Source organism: Scylla paramamosain, unplaced genomic scaffold, assembly GCF_035594125.1.
Source record: "Scylla paramamosain isolate STU-SP2022 unplaced genomic scaffold, ASM3559412v1 Contig8, whole genome shotgun sequence".
NCBI classification, from domain to species: Eukaryota; Metazoa; Arthropoda; class Malacostraca; order Decapoda; family Portunidae; genus Scylla; species Scylla paramamosain.
Window position 1 is genome coordinate 592,501 of NW_026973673.1, and position 17,123 is coordinate 609,623.

The window sequence follows — 17,123 nt, forward strand, 5'->3', positions numbered from 1 at the left end:
AAATATGCTTATAAATGCCTAAAAATTCGCCCTATTGGTAAAATAGAAGGCAAAAAATTTCATCCTCCCTGTGGCAATGCTTCCATACATCGTAGATAAAAGTAAATGTGATTTTTGGCTTTTTCAGGTTAAAAAGCATAAAAAAAAGTACAGTAAAGTATGAAAATAGGAAAAAGTTGTTTTTCGAACAGGTCCAGTCTTACATCGCATTTTCCGGAAACCATATTCAACAAGAGATCAATAATTACATCTCTCTAAGTACCACATAAGCCTGATATTCATCTTTTTTTTTCAGCAACTTAAAAAAGGCATGAAGTTAAATAAATGGAGCAATAATTGGTCGTTAGCTGATGATCTTTTTCACGGTTTGGAATGGGAATGATTACAACCACACCCCAAAAAGATGGAAAACCACCGATATTCCAAATAAAATTATAGAGGTCAAGTGAAAAGGCAAAAGCTTAATCGGACATGTGGCACATAAGGGAATATGCCATGTCATCAGGACCTGGGGATAAATCATTGCACTAGGACAAACCAATGTGTAGCTCTGACAGAGAAAATGGAATGTTATAAGACTCTCCACCAGCGGAGGCAGAAGTGAGCCAGGAGATTACAAATCTCAACGATGAAGTGCCATAGGTGTAGATCTTTTCTAGAGCCACTTCAAAGGTGCTCAGCAAATAGCTCGGCAAGTGCCTTTGGATCTGCCACCGTGCCCCTATCATAAGATAAGACAGGTGGGGGATGTGCAGAGTCCCTCCCAGATATTTTGTGGATTCTGTAGAAGACCTCAGTGAGTAAGGTGCCTACTGTGATGGGAGAGACATAACTTTCCCAAGACTCCCGTCAAGCAATCTTTAAGGTGTAATGCACATGGTCACGCCCTTGTCAAAAAGCTTCCAAGAAATGAAGATCGAAGGCGAGAAAGGGCAGCACGCTTTTCTCGAATGGCGGCTGTACAATTTGCATTCCAGAAGAGAACAGAACGTTTAGAAAACTGTCCAGAGGTTTTTGGGACGGATTTAAGAGCAGCAGATTACAAGACATCAGTGAAATATGTTGCAGCCTCATCACAGTTTCTTATCTCCTCCATTAAGAGGGCACGGGTGCCGAGTTCTGTGAATAGATGCCAATCCGCTTTATCCGGCTTCTATTGTGGAAGTAGAAGGGTGCTGTTGATTAAGTTATTTTTCATTAGTTCTATTTGATTTTCAGATTTAGTTAACTGTTCACTATAATTTATTTCTAGTTCTTTGTAGTCTGAAACAACTTGTTCATAGCCTTCAGAGTCTTCTTTACTTAACAGTGTATTTTCTAATTGGTTGAAAGTAGTCTGACAAACTTTATTTTTTTCCCTTAAAGATTCTTTTACCCTTTATAATTAACTAAGGTTACTTGTGTACTGCTCATTATGTTCTTTAACAGTTCTTACTAACCAACCTTGATTTGATGCCAATGATTTTCTTTATATTTTGATAGACATATTTGTGGATTTAATTTTAGGTTGTTCTTATTTGCTGGTTATTTGAGTAGTTGCCTGTTACTTCACCTGTTCCTCTGGCTTGTTTCGCCATGCACCTACGGTTCAACTGAACTCAGTGGGTGTATAGATTTGTTTCAAGTTAGAAACTAATTTAATGATTTGTCCTAAATATACACAAATTCTCCTCCCCTTGCTTTCGTCTTATGAACTGTTTAATGTGGTGAGACATGTGTCCTCTGCTTGTCCGGTACCAGTGTACACATTCTCTCGCCTGATGTCTTTTATAAAGGAAGGAACTGAAGCTTAGGAAGTGATTCTTAAAGCTCTATTAAAGGACCTGCTTATCTGGTCACATGTGCTTTGGATCACTCTCCCTGGCCTCAGTTCTATGATATTTTTATGTTCTATTGGCACAATAACAACCTCAGAGTAACACTGGCTTTTGATAGAGTCCGGCACAAAACTTTGATTTCCAAACTACCCTTCTACGGCCTCTATCCTTCCCTCTGTAACTTCATCTCGTTTCCTTTCTGACCGTTCTATTGCTGTTTTGGTAGACGGTCAGTTCTTCTCCTAAATCTATTAACAGTTTTTAACTTTTTTTTTTTTAAATCTATTAACAGCTTTTGATTCCACCCTGTCTAGAAGAGCGGTATGAGTGAAATTCCCCCCAGACATGTGAAGCATACTCCATACATGGACGGCTAAGGCCCTTGTACAGAGTTATCAGCTGAAGGGGTGAGAAAAACTAGCGGAGATGTCTCATAAGGTCCAAATTCATAGAAGCTGTCTTAACTAGATATAAGATGTGAAGTTTCCAGTTCAGATTATAAGTAAAGGACAGACCGAGGATGTTCAGTGTAGAAGAGGGGAACAATTGAGTGTCATTGAAGAAGAGGGGATAGTTGTCTGGAAGGTTGTGTCGAGTTGATAGATGGACGAATAGAGTTTTCAGGCATTAAAGTTTGCTCTGTCCCAATCAGAAATTTTAGAAAGACCAGAAGTCAGGCGTTCTGTGGCTTCCCTGCGTGAAATGTTTACCTCCTGAAGGGTTGGACGTCTATGAAAAGACGTGGAAAAGTGCAGGGTGGTATCATCAGCGTAGGAGTGGATAGGACAAGAAGTTTGGTTTAGAAGATCATTAATGAATAGTAAGAAGAGAGTGGGTGACAGGACAGAACTCTGAGGAACACCACTGTTAATAGATTTAGGAGAAGAACAGTGACCGTCTTCCACAGCAGCAATAGAACAGTCGGAAAGGAAATTTGAGATGAGGTTACAGAGAGAAAAATAGAAGCCGTAGGAGGGTAGTTTGGAAATCAAAGCTTTTTGCCAGACTCTATATATCCAAGACAACAGCAAAAGTTTCACCAAAATCTATAAAAAAGGATGACCAAGACTCAGTAAGGAAAGCCAGAAGATCACCAGTAGAGCGGCCTTGACGGAACCCATACTGGCGATCAGATAGAAGGTTGGGAAGTGATAGATGTTTAAGAATCTTCCTGTTGAGGATAGATTCAAAAACTTTAGATAGGCAGGAAATTAAAGCAATAGGACGGTAGTTTGAGGGATTAGAACGGTCACCCTTTTTAGGAACAGGCTGAATGTAGGCAAACTTTCAGCAAGAAGGAAAGGTAGATGTTGACAGACAGAGCTGAAAGAGTTTGACCAGGCAAGGTGCAAGTACGGAGGCACAGTTTCAGAGAACAATAGGAGGGACCCCATCAGGTCTATAAGCCTTCCGAGGGTTTAGGCCAGCAAGAGCATGTAAAACATCATTGCGAAGAATTTTAATAGGTAGCATGAAGTAGTCAGAGGGTGGAGAAGAAGGAGAAACAAGCCCAGAATCGTCCAAGGTAGAGTTTTTTAGAAAGGTTTGAGCGAAGAGTTCAGCTTTAGAAATAGATGTAATAGCAGTGGTGCCATCTGGTTGAAATAAAGGAGGGAAAGAAGAAGAAGCAAAGTTATTGGAGATATTTTTTGACTAGAAGCCAGAAGTCACGAGGGGAGTTAGATCTTGAAAGGTTTTGACACTTTCTGTTAATGAAGGAGTTTTTGGTTCGTTGGAGAACAGACTTGGCATGGTTCCGGGCAGAAATATAAAGTGCATGAGATTCTGGTGATGGAAGGCTTAAGTACCTTCTGTGGCCCACCTCTCATGTATAGCACGAGCTGAATTAAACCAAGGTTTGGAAGGTTTAGGTCGAGAAAAAGAGTGAGGAATGTACGCCTCCATGCCAGACACTATCTCCTCTGTTATGCGCTCAGCACACAAAGATGGGTCTCTGACACGGAAGCAGTAGTCATTCCAAGAAAAATCAGCAAAATACCTCCTCATTTCCCCCCAACTAGCAGAGGCAAAACGCCAGAGGCACCTTCGCTTATGGGGATCCTGAGGGGGGATTGGAGCGATAGGACAAGATACAGATATGAGATTGTGATCGGAGGAGCCCAACGGAGATAGATGAAAGGATGACAGCATAAACAGAAGGATTAGAGGTCAGGAAAAGGTCAAGAATGTTGAGCGTATCTCCAAGACGGTCAGGAATACGAGTAGGGTGTTGCACCAATTGCTCTAGGTCGTGGAAGATAGCAAAGTTGAAGGCTAGTTCACCAGGATGGTCAGTAAAGGGAGAGGAAAGCCAAAGCTGGTGGTGAACATTGAAGTCTCCAAGAATGGAGATCTTTGCAAAAGGGAAGAGGGTCAGAATGTGCTCCACTTTGGAAGTTAAGTAGTCAAAGAAATTCTTATAGTCAGAGGAGTTGGGTGAAAGGTATACAGCACAGATAAATTTAGTTTAAGAGTGACTCTGTAGTCGTAGCCAGATGGTGGAAAACTCGGAAGATTCAAGAGCGTGGACACGAGAGCAGGTTAAGTCATTGCGCACATAAACGCAGCATCCAGCTTTGGATAAAAAATGAGGATAGAAAAAGTAGGAGGGAACAGAAAAGGGGCTACTGTCAGCTGCCTCAGACACCCGAGTTTCAGTGAGGAAAAGAAAATGATTTTTAGAAGAGGAGAGGTGGTGTTTTACAGATTGAAAATTAGATCTTAGACCGCGAATGTTGCAGAAGTTAATGAAGAATAAGTTGAGGGGGGTGTCAAGACACATAGGATCGTCAACAGAAAGGCAGTCCGACCTGGGGACATTTATGGTCCCCTCCCCAGATGGGGACTCCGAGGCTGGTGTAGGAGTCGCCATGATGATTTTGAAATTTTTGAATAAAGGGTGTGTGTGTTATTGGGTGCTTGTAGTTTTGTGTGGAGGAAGAGAGTTGTCTTTAGAGGACAGGCTGTGACTGCCTCCTTGTGTTGTGAGACACAAAGGGAAACGTTCAGTGAGGTCACAGCTGGGTTTAATAATAAGTTCACAGCACCCCCTGAACAGTGCTTTAGACCTCACTGGGTCTACTGCCTCCTCCTCCGAGGAGGCAGTCTGCTGCCATTAAAGGCAGCAGAGTGGGAGCTGGTTAGTTCTGGGGAGGAGATTAGTAAAATTCTCAATGAGTATTTTTTTAACTGTCTTCACCCAGGAAAACATGTAGGATATGCCAGATAGTGAACAGGTGTTTAGAGCAGAGGAGAATGAGAAGCTGACAGATATTTCCATAACTAGGGAGATAGTGGAACAGGAGATAGATAGGCTAAAAAGTTTAAGCACCAGGAAAGATAGGTAGATTAAATAGGTCAGAATCAGATACCATCGCCTTGCAGGCAGATTTAGATAGGATGAATGAATGGACGGACAGATGGCAAATGCAATTTAATATCAATAAATGCAAAGTACTTAGCATAGGTAGAGGAAACCCACACAGTAGGTACACATTAAACAACCAAACTCTGGTAGTTACAGGGTACGAGAAAGATTTAGAAGTTATAGTTAGCTCTGAACTCCGTCTAGGAAAACAATGCACAGAGGCCAGAAACAGGGCAAGTAGGGTACTAAGATTCATTTTTAGGAGTGTTAAAAATAGAAGGCCGGAAGTAATATTAAAGTTATACTTGGCGCTGGTGAGACCTCATCTAGACTACGCTGTGCAGTTCTGGTCCCCACATTACAGGAAAGATATAGGTCTATTAGAATTAGTACAGAGGAGAATGACTAAAAGGATACAGGGGAAGAGGAGTATTCCTTACGAGGCGAGATTGAAGTTGTTAAATTTACATTCTTTAGAGAGACGTAGGTTAAGAGACCTGATAGAAGTCTTTAAGTGGTATAAGGGTTATAACAAGGGGGATGCAAGCAAAATTCTTAGGATCAGCAACCAGGATAAAACAAGAAATTACGGGTTCAAGCTAGAAAAATTTAAGTTTAGGAAGGAGATAGGAAGAAATTGGTTCTCAAATAGAGTGGTAGATGAGTGGAACGGACTCAGTAATCATGTTGTTAGTGCTAGGACATTAGAGAGCTTTAAGAGAAGATTAGACAGGTTTATGGATGGGGATAATAGATGGAAATAGGTAGGTATTTTTCATACAGGGACTACCACGTGTAAGCCTGGTCGCTTCTTGCAGCTTCCCTTATTTCTTATGTTGTTATGTCTCCTGGCCTCCTTGATACATCATTCAACAAGAGTATTCGTGATCCATTCACATTACTTTCCATTTTACTTATATTAATAAATAGTATTTAGTTTGTACTAGATTAATCTTAATTACCCCTTAATTTATATGGAATTCACAACACAAACCAATAACACATTGATATTATGTCTGATATGAGCAGAAATTTACACACACACACACACACACACACACACACAACATTACATTCCACATTCTCTTCCTCCTATCCTGACGCTCAGAACAGCAGGCAAAACGCAGTGATGGTGGTTACCATTTCCATTGAATGAAGCAGCAAAGGAGGCCCAATGGTAGTTGGAGGATTGAGAAGGAACAATAATTGTTGCTATTTATTCGACTGCGAGTATCTTAATTTCCGTTATTTGTGGATTAACAAAATTATACTTACTTACATACTTATACTTACTCAAAGTCAGTCAATTTCTTCACTTGCTGGCTAGGATAGTACTCGTATTTCATTGTAGGATTTTCCCTTATGTGACAGGCTGACCTCAAAACGTTAAGTGAATATTTAAGAGTTCCCCAAAGAAACACTGGCTGACATGTTACTAATACAAGTACATACGAGTACATGACCCACAGAGTTGCTGAAAGCTGAAAACGTACATATGTAACAAAGTATTGCAGCATATCCATAAGGGGAGGGTATGTGGTAGAAGAGCCACCACCCTTTTCTTAACCTCCAACTGGCCTCCATCGTCGTGGTACCTCCTCCCCGCCGGCTGAGTGCTCCGCGTTGCGTTGCGTCACGGTGTGGGGGTAGCAGACTGCAGGTCCCTCCATTCTGTGCACCTCCTGTCCACTATCTATGGGGCTCTGCCGTTCCTTTGCGCTCCCCATGTCGCTATGGGTCGCTGTAGCAGGATGAAATGTCTGGACAGTCCGGGCGCCCATCTTATCGTACAGACACTCATTCGTGGAGCAGGATGCAGTGAAGTCTATCAAAGCGTCGGAGAAGGTGAAGTATGTAAGTGGGTGTCATGTTATTTGCCAAGTTTACAATTTTTTTTTTTTCTTATGTAGGAAGGACACTTGCCAAGGGCAAAAAAAAAGAAAGCCCATTGAAATGCCAGTCCCATAAAAGGGTCAGAGCAGTGGTCAAAAATTGATAAATAATTGTCTTGAAACCTCCCTCTTGAAGGAATTCAAGTCATAGGAAGGTGGAAATACAGAAGCAGACAGGGAGTTCCAGAGTTTACCAGAGAAAGGAATGAATGATTAAGTTAAAAGGAACACGTTTTTTTTATATTATATTTATATTTAAATTATAAGGCTTATTTTCTCATTTTATATAATGTGGTATTATTTCTTTTCATAATCTAAGTTCTTTATATGTATGTATATGTAAGAAAAAGGTGTATTTGAGATGAAATGTGTTGAGGCCAGGGACGATACATGTCTACCTCTCGTATCTGAATCAGCAAAATTCATGATGCATAGAGGCCCAGAGGGAAAAGAAGGGTGGCGTTCTCACAGGATAAATTTGGGTGGTGTTGTAGTGATTGAGCAGGTGTGTAGAGGTATTGACGATATGGTGGTATAATCCTGACTTCTAAGATGAAGTTGGTGAGTCTTCTGTGGTACCAAGAACTCTCGTTTGCTTAAATTTGTTTGGCGAGTTGTGTCGGTGATGTAACGCTGAGGGGGTAGCGTCAGGGTGAGAGACAGCCATTTTGTGGTTGGGGTTGTGGTGGTTTTGTGGCGTTATTGGTGTCTTTGGGGATGGTGTTATGGTGTTATAGGTGAATTGTGGCGGTGGTGGTGATGTCTTGTGAGGTCTGAGGAGGTAAAAGACGGGAATTGTTGTTTGGGGATGCGATGACAGCATCTGGGAAAATTCCTGCACCTGGGGAAAATATTCCACCTGCCTGTGAAGCAGTACAAGGATTTTAGTGCTTTGTGAAATAACGGGAATATCATATATTGATGTAAATCACCTTTAAGCAACAAGGGAGGCGATATAAGACCCTGAGTAAGGGGGGAGCTATAGTGACTGAGTGTGGGAATTACCCTGTGTTGGTCTATGGAAGAAATTTTTTCCCTAATTTCTTTTAATGTATATTACCTCAATTTATTTGTAAGTTAACGTTATTATTAACATATTGTTATTATATAGAATGATTGTGTTTTCTAATCCAACACTGATCTGGCATTGAGGTGATTCCTGGCGTGCTGTGCAAGATAAGAGTTTTATGAAAGTGTTTAATAGCTGATGATTTCGGAAAGTTCAGGTAGGTATTTTGAGGCCATTAAAAATCCAGACACTTAAAACTTTCTGCGATCAGTGTACCGTCCACGTTCTTGGAAAGAAAACCGGGATCGTGACATGGGCGATATTGTTTAATATTGAAATGTACCCCCACCAGCAGGCAAGGGACACTTCACACCGTTGCAGGATTCGGGGCGCATTTGTCAGGAAGAACTTTATCTGGGCGGCTGGGAACGGCTGCAGGCTTTGACTCACTTATTACTCTCAGTGAGAACAGTCACACAGGGCCAGGAGAGGAAAACACGCTTCTCCTTATGTCCATATATTGCACAACAGTACACAAAGTAACCGTAAAATACAGTCAGGCCACTCAGGCAGGTACAGGGGTGGCAGGCACTCTTACCGTCACAGTCAGTCACACGCAAACTCCACTCGAACGTCTTGTCATGATGCGGTCTCGATACCCTCTCTCTCTCTGTCCCTCAGTGCCACAGAGTGCCTCATACATTGCCTTCCGTGTCCTCACCTCTGCCAGGTGACATTTAACTACACCTATTCTAGCTTGCAAAATATAAGTGCAAGTCATGCAGATTATCAATGCTGGTAAGGATAATTACTACTTATATTATGCATGCACTCACAGAACTACAACTAAACTGTACTGTATAACAATTATTCCGTGGTTAGCTAACCCTCACACACATACACACTATCACTCTCGTGACCACAGGGCCTCAGAGGTCAACCGACAGGCTTATGTCAATACTTTCCATTAGCGCTCACGGCGCCAGCCTCTGAACAACGAGCAACACAATGCTGCTACCTAGATCACCGCACATGTACTCACACATGTACTCATATATAGTCACATATGTACTCAGATGAGGCTACCTCATACACACAGCATCGTTGTGTGTTCGCCTGTAGGGCTGCTACATATATACGTAACAATATGGTAAAATATGATATTTTGTATCACTCAGGTGGATGTCGCGTCTGAAGTTCTATTTTACAATTATACATTATTCTAAAAGTTATGTCAATGCTAATTATAGTGTAGCACGATTATTAAGGTGTTAAAAGATCACTAAGTAACGAAAAAATTAGGAAGCTATAAGGAAAATTTTAAAAAGATGTGGCTGACGTTCCATATCAGTTGGTTCTAGCTAGTTAAAATTTCCTTTTTCTTAATATACTATTGTTAAAAATACTTAGTTATATATCATTACCATTGTATCGAATTGAAGCGAATTAAAAGACTCATCTATTCATGAGAGTCTAAACCTAACCCAACCTAATCCTAACCTAACCTTGCCTAAGCCAGTCCACCATGTTCACGAGTAATTGGCAACTACTCATCTAGACTTCGGAAATATGCATCGGGCGCCGGCGGTATGCAAGTGGGTGATGTCACGCACGTTTGGCAGCGAACACTCTGGACACTCTGGACATTTCATTCTGCCACACCGGTAATCCCTTAGCGACTCAGGAGACACCTTAACCTGGTAGTGTGCGCGAACCAGACCAGAAACTCTACCAGTATAGATTTCCCTAAGGCGCATTAGCCTTACCAACTCAGGTGACAAGGTTAAATTTTCAGTCATCCTTCCTGCATGATTCATGTTGCCCAACCCAGAGTATACAACACAAATCATGACTGCAAAAGCCAAATTAAATGTTTTAGTAACCCAGAGATACGAAAATACATATAACCCCAAAATAAATAAGACAAAATAAAATAATGATATCAAGCAAAAGAAAAACTATACATGCTTCTTAAATCCCATTCTCTCCCCCAAACTCCATCCTCTCATTGCTATGAACACGGGCAGCCTATGCAAAAGCCCTGCGTAACAGTAATATAGTTAGAATTATGTAGGGACAGAGAATTATCATTATTGATATACACTGTCAGGGCCGGGATGGCTACTCTTCCCGTCAACACTCCTTCTAAGATTGGGACGTAAAGAAAACGAGGGAGAACGGAACTCCACAATAACAATTAACAAAAAACAAAAACACAACCCAACAATAACAGAGATATCCGGCAATATCACCAAGAGTCCTGGGGGAGTCCTTGGAGGCCGGCGTCCCTGCAGCCGTAGGAATCTCGTCTCGCCCGGCATGGGTTGAACCAGGAACGAGATGGGGCCAACGGCAGATGAGTGCCAGGTACTGAGGGCAGGTGAGATCAGCCACAATCTTTACCAAAGCCTTCCGGAGCGGTAGAGGAGAACAGCTGAACGAAGGTGTCGTGGCAGGTGGTGAGAGCGGTCTGCCGCCTGGTGTCTGTTGGCCTCACGATTGCCTCAGCTCCTGCAGAGTTCCCCCTACCAAAGAGGGAGGGGGTGGTGACGAGGGCACTCAAGGCGTTGCTTCGACGCGGTGATCCTGTATCATGACGAGTCAGCAGCCTGAGTCCTTTCTGCTCGAGGATTCGAGAGGAGGAAGAGAAACCTTGGGCGAGACAGTCCGCCCTTAACGTGGAGGAAGGACAATCATTCTTCCCTCCCTGGATTTAATTTCTTCAAGCAGAAAATACAAGATGAACGTGACCAACGTTTTCTGAACTTCTGAAGGCAGCCAAGGTGGATGTAAGTATTCTTGAGATCTTAAATGTCAAGAAAGAAATCTTTGAAAAATTGAAATTTTATCTAAAATAATAAGAGATGCAGATACCAACTGACCAATTTTAGTTGATATGAAATTGAATTAACAGTATAGTGTGTTGGACAAATAGCGCATGTGTCCTTCTTAAGGGGTACTTCAGATATAACTAACATTTTTTTTTTAGTAAGAGTAATAACTATAAATGTTTTCATGGTGGATCACCAAACATGGCTACATTATTGTAAATATGGATACACTATGCTGTAGTAAGCTGTTATGTTATCTTTTAATTTATATACTGATCTGAATATTTTGTCATTTATATGGTATTTCATTAATAAATTAAATACTTTTGTCATATCACCTTGTGGCTTGTCTTCTGAGTATGACAACTGTCAAGCTATACTAATGATTTCTGAGATAGTAAATCACCATATTTGTTTTCTATCAGCAGTGTACTGCTCTGCTTACATGTTCAGCACTGTCACCAGGTTCTCAAAGGTCTTATCCATAAATTTCTGAGCTTTATCCCGAGTGAGAACGTCGTTGGCGTAAACAAAGCTGTATATGAGGCGTCCTCGCAGGGTGTGAAACGTGTCCCATAGGTTCAGTAAAGCATGAGGTAACCACGAAAAGATGTTGGAGCCTTACCTTATGCCTTTCTGACAGGATGATATGGTCTATGTTACCCATGTTGAATGAGGCATAGTCATACTCTGGTGATGATCGTTCTGCAAAAATATCTTCTACATTTCCTCCACCCAACAATAATAATTCACACGTCACTGCATACTTTTCTTGAAGACTTTTAGTGATATTTTTATGGATGCTTCTGGCATAGTCCCAAAAGTGGTCCTTCCAATTAAGAGGCGTCGAGACAACGTTCCTCATCATCATTCTGTGAGCACCCAGTGCTCCCGATGTGTTACTTGACCAATGACGTCTCATGTTAACAGCATGAAGCTCTTGGATTCTGTAAAAGTCTTGTTCTAGGCCTCCTTCCAACACGAAGTCAACGAGCTTTGTGTTGAACACCGCCAGTAGTCCACTGTTCAACGTAATTTGCTCTTCTTTGCACTTGCTGATGAAGGTTTGGTAGGTCTCCTTGTCCAGGTCACGCAGGACTCTCTGACTCTTAAAAGCAGGATCTTTCGCCATCGGATAAGTACGTGGGATTAATTTTTCATCTTGTTTTGACTTTTTCATATTCTCTCGTAGCTGCTGGTACTGGTCTTCGTCCTCCATCAGTTCCATCATCCGGGTTGTAATTATATCTTTGGTTTCCTCTCCAGCATCAATCCTGCCCAGCTGAACTGCGTCGTCGACGGCCTTATCGGAGAGCATGTCGTCCAACACGTTGAGGAATGCGTTCGCAATGTACATGTTTGAGGTACCATCGGCGATGCCGTGGTGATTGGCCAGCAGTAATGTGTAGGTGTAGGGAAAAGTGGCAGACAACTCCTGCCGGAAACTGCAGCCAGGGTCACTGGCAGGAAGGAGACGTCCACACCACAAAGGACCTTCGGTAGTAGGAAAGTGGTACTGCATTAACGTCTCCACAGCCTGAACTAGCTCCTGCGTGTCTGTTACCTGAGGAAAGGAAATGATGCGTGGCATCAGCAGCCAAGGCATAACATAACATAACTGACTATCTTCAACCTCTTTCTCACTGGCGCAATGTTGGATCTCTAGCTATCTTCTACCGCTATTTTCAGGCTAACTGCTCTTCTACTCTTGCTAACTGCATGCCTCCCCTCCTGCCACGGCCTCGCTGCACAAGACTTTTTTTTTTCTCTCACCCCTATTCTGTCCACCTCTCTAATGCAAGAGTTAACCAGTATTCTCAGTCATTCATCCTTTTCTCTGGTAAACTCTGGAACTCCCTTAATGTTTCTATATTTCCACCTTCATATGACTTGAATTCCTTCAAGAGGAAGGTTTCAAGACACCTATCCTTCAAATTTTGACTACCGCTTCAGACCCTATTAAGGGAGCAGCATTTCATTGGGAATTTTTTTTATTATTTTTTTGTTGCATGCAGCTGTGCCTAAACTACGTGTTCTCATTTTATTACCTATACACTTCTTTCAGGCCCGTAGCTTTAGTCCATAGCTCCTCTACCTACTGACAAATAAAGATACATCTCTATGTGCAAGTAAGGATGTGTCAGAATCACTGCACCTGGAAATCAAGTTCCTCCCGGTTCATGTCACACGCCCATAAAGTTTCCTCACGCCTCCGGAAGCACATCCTTAAGACCGGTACCTTCCTGTGTAAAGGAGTTTCTTAAATAGTTATAAAGCACTCAAAAAAAGTGAAAAAAAAATATGCATGCCTTGGCGTTTGGAGATCAATAAATACGACTGTTTTCACCTAATATTGTAAAATATGTTTTTTATTTACGCAGACTGAAGTAGTGAAGCCAATGTTTAGAGACATAAGTTCTCTGTGTTGCGAACCCTGAACTAAACATTCTGTTGCAGGTTCAATTGCCTGGTGTAATTTTTCAAGTTTTTTATTGATGACAGTTGCCAGGTGGTACTTACCGAAATGAGGCAAATGTCTAACCTGAACATATGATGAAGCGTTTCCTTGATGTGGTGGTTACTCCTTGATGTGTGGTGGTTACTGAGAGGCACAATGGAGCGAACTGTTAGCCCCACAACCGTGGTGTAAAACCCTTTCCTTGCAGCACAGTCCAGTAAGTTCTCCATTTCTGTTGCCGGCCGAAGCCACACGAAGGAAGAATCTCTTGCCATGGTGCTCGTATACCACGCCACACCTATCACCATAAACAACATTTGCGGCTCTAGTGTGTTCAGACAAACAAAATTTTTTTTAAGTTAAATATTAGTGCAATGCTCTGTCTGCCGTGTTATTCTTAGCTCATCTACGCTTGTGAGTTGTTCTGGCGTTGATGCCAGCTCCTTATTACTTTATTTTCTGTGATTAGAAAACTACAGATGGACAAGATGATATACATTATATAAGGGGCTATATCTTGAATACAGTCTAATCATATATATATATATATATATATATATATATATATATATATATATATATATATATATATATATATATATATATATATATATATATATATATATATATATAGACAAGCAGATATATAGACAAGCACAGCTGTCTATATATCTGCATAGATATATAGACAAGCACAGCTGCGAGTTCGGACATTACTAGCACTTGACAAGCACACGACACACAAACATACATGATAGAAAAATAATCAGAGACTGCACTTAGCCAAGAAAAAAATAAAAAAATAAAGTAAGGAGCCTGCTCCTGTTAAAAATACTATTTACACGGACACAACAAGACAAGACTATACACAGAACAACCTTCTGTCACAGGAGCTGCTGGAGTTAGTCACAAACACTCTCTTGTCAGATATACTTTTTGATATATCACCAGCTACTGTCTTGAGCAAAGGCAGGGACCCATGCCACCAGAAAGACGTGCACAGGAAATGTGGCAGGAGTGAAGGGGGAAGGGGCAAAGGGAGTGAGAGACCTGCCTCCCGCGTGCTGGACGCGCCACGTACTCGTCGCTCTCTCACTCTGTCTGATCACTTATGTTTCAAAAATTCTAGGGGCTCTATTTGGGAGGCTAGGTGGAAGCAAACTATGCTACAGGAAAGAACAATCTCTCTGCTACATGATCTACTCATTTAAACTTTTAAGAAGCAAAACGAAATGGGGAAAATTTGGTGGGGAATATCAACTTTTTATTTATATAAGTTTTACAGTACCTCTTTGATCACATGAATATGCGTCTGGGACGCATCCACGTCTCGCGCTCGCTCTTGACTCTCTTTCTTCCTTTCTGTTCTGTTAGTTGTTCTTTTCTACTTTCTATCACGCTACACACATCACACTACACTTGGATCAGCTTTCACTAGGTTAGCTCCTTCTATCCTATTACGGTTACAAACACAATGAATCCAGGCTCCTACCGGTCGTCGACCACTATCAAATCTCTGAAGTCACCACTCCGTTTAACCTTCCCACGGAGAAGGCAATATAGCAAACGCCATCCAAAACATCCAAGCTGGAAAGAACTAAGGAGCCACATGGTAGGGAGCCCAGACAGTATAGATGACATACTCCCAGAGTGAGAGTAACATTACACTAATTGAGGTTGCCAGTCTGTTTAACCGACACACGCCATACCATTGTATATGTTGCCAAGCCGCTCCTAAATTTCACAGCACTGTTAAACAACGCCTGAAAATGCATATATGCATAAAATATTTTTGATCCACATTAACTTGTGCCTTCACCTCTACCAATATCTGCAGCAACTAGTGGTATACACACACACACACACACACACACACACACACACACACACACACATACACACACACTCACACACACACACACACACACACACACAGACACATACTTATATAAGTTTGTAGTAGGTTTACTTTACAGAGTACCAAATTCAAGTATTTGTGACTTTTTATCATTAGAGCTCTTGATTGGTCTTATAAGTAGGGCACAATTACCATGTTATATTTTAGGTGATTTTAATATAAACTTACTAGCTAAACATGACTGTGTACAAAGCTTATCCGATTTATTTTACTCATACTCATATTTTCCAGTGATAACTAAAGCAACAAGAGTTACTAAGTCGTCAGCCACATTAATAGATCATATATGGACGAATGATGTAAATTATAATTTTAGTGGAATGATTTATTCATTAATCAGTGATCATTTCCCAGTGTTTAGCTCGTTTTCTGCACCGTCATTTCACAAGTATTCGGATAAAATCATAACTAAAAGGATGATAAATGACAATTATATAAATGATTTTACAGCTGAGCTACAAGAATATAATTGGATACCAGCCATGACTAGCCCTTGCGTAAGTGACTGTTTAGACGTATACATAACTAAATTTTCAAGCATCTATAACAAAAATTTTCCAATTAAAACCTTCATAATCAAAAATAAGTACAGTAATAAGCCTTACGTAACTCAAGGCCTACGGAAATCTATAAAACAAAGAAACAGACTACAGAAACTTTACGCAAAATGGCCATTAACTTACAGTGCAATATTAAAAAGAATATAGAAATACATTAACTCCTTTAATCAGGATTGCCAAAGATAATTATTATAAGTCTAAATTTAAAGAAAACGCAGGAAATACAAAAAAAAAAAAAAAAAACCTGGGAGATGATTAATGGTATTATGGGTAAGTCTTCGGGAAAATCCTAAATCTATAACATTTCATGGCAAGACTATTTCCCAGAGTAATGAGGTGGCTGAAGCTTTTAATGATTACTTCAGTAGCGTTGCAAACAGCCTTGTTACAAACATTCCTCCACCACCAGTGCCATTCACTCGCTACTTACCGGAACCGACTCTATTTTCTTTTTTTATTCAGCCAACCGTTCAAAAAGAAATTGAAAATATAATAAAACACTTGAAAATAGCTTCTCCCGGCCATGATGATATAGACGTTAAAGTAATAAAAAAGTGCAGTAATATAATATCCCCATTTTTAACTTGCATAATTAATAAGTGTTTTGAAGAAGGCACTTTTCCTAAACATCTCCAGATGGCCAAAATTGTTCCAGTGTTTAAAAAAGGTGATAAACTACTTCATAGAAATTATAGACCCATAGCTATCTTAACAACTTTTAGCAAAATATTTGAAAAGGTAATGGCCTCAAGACTCATGGACTATCTCACTCAAAATTCAATATTAACAGACCAACAGTTTGGATTTAGACCTCAATATAGTACAGAATTGGCCTTGCAACAGTTATGTCAATATATTTATGATGCAATGGACGAAAAGTCTTACAGTATTACAGTATTTTGTGATTTAACCAAAGCTTTTGATACCATTTCTCATCCAATACTGCTAGAAAAACTTAAAAACTATGGAATTAGAGGCACAGCTAATTATTGGTTTAATAGTTATCTTAGTCACAGACAACAGTTCACTATAAATAATAATCAGTAATCTTCTCATAAAGCAATTAAATCTGGTGTTCCTCAAGGCTCAATATTAGGATCCTTACTATTTTTGGTATACATTAATGATTTACCACGCTGTAGTGAAGTACTACAATTTTCACTTTTCGCTGACGACACATTAATACAACTCAAAAAATAAAAATATTAAGGATTTGGAGAAAATTACAAATGAAGAGATGGTCAAGGTTGCAAACTGGTTAAAAAGTAATA

The 17,123-nt window shown here is 40.6% G+C and overlaps 1 protein-coding gene and 1 long non-coding RNA gene across 2 annotated transcripts in view; one reads left to right on the top strand and one right to left on the bottom strand.

The window, feature by feature from the left end:
* LOC135096829 (uncharacterized) overlaps positions 1-17,123 on the top strand; it is a 35,295-nt gene that overhangs the window by 13,508 nt on the left and 4,664 nt on the right. The window lies entirely within an intron of this gene.
* LOC135096881 (uncharacterized) lies at positions 11,237-13,659 on the bottom strand. Its single transcript, XM_063998643.1, has 2 exons — positions 13,072-13,659; positions 11,237-12,480 (listed from the first exon to the last, which is right to left on the bottom strand). The coding sequence occupies exons 1-2, from the start codon at positions 13,138-13,140 to the stop codon at positions 11,416-11,418; spliced, it is 1,134 nt and encodes a 377-aa protein (XP_063854713.1). The 5' UTR covers positions 13,141-13,659; the 3' UTR covers positions 11,237-11,415.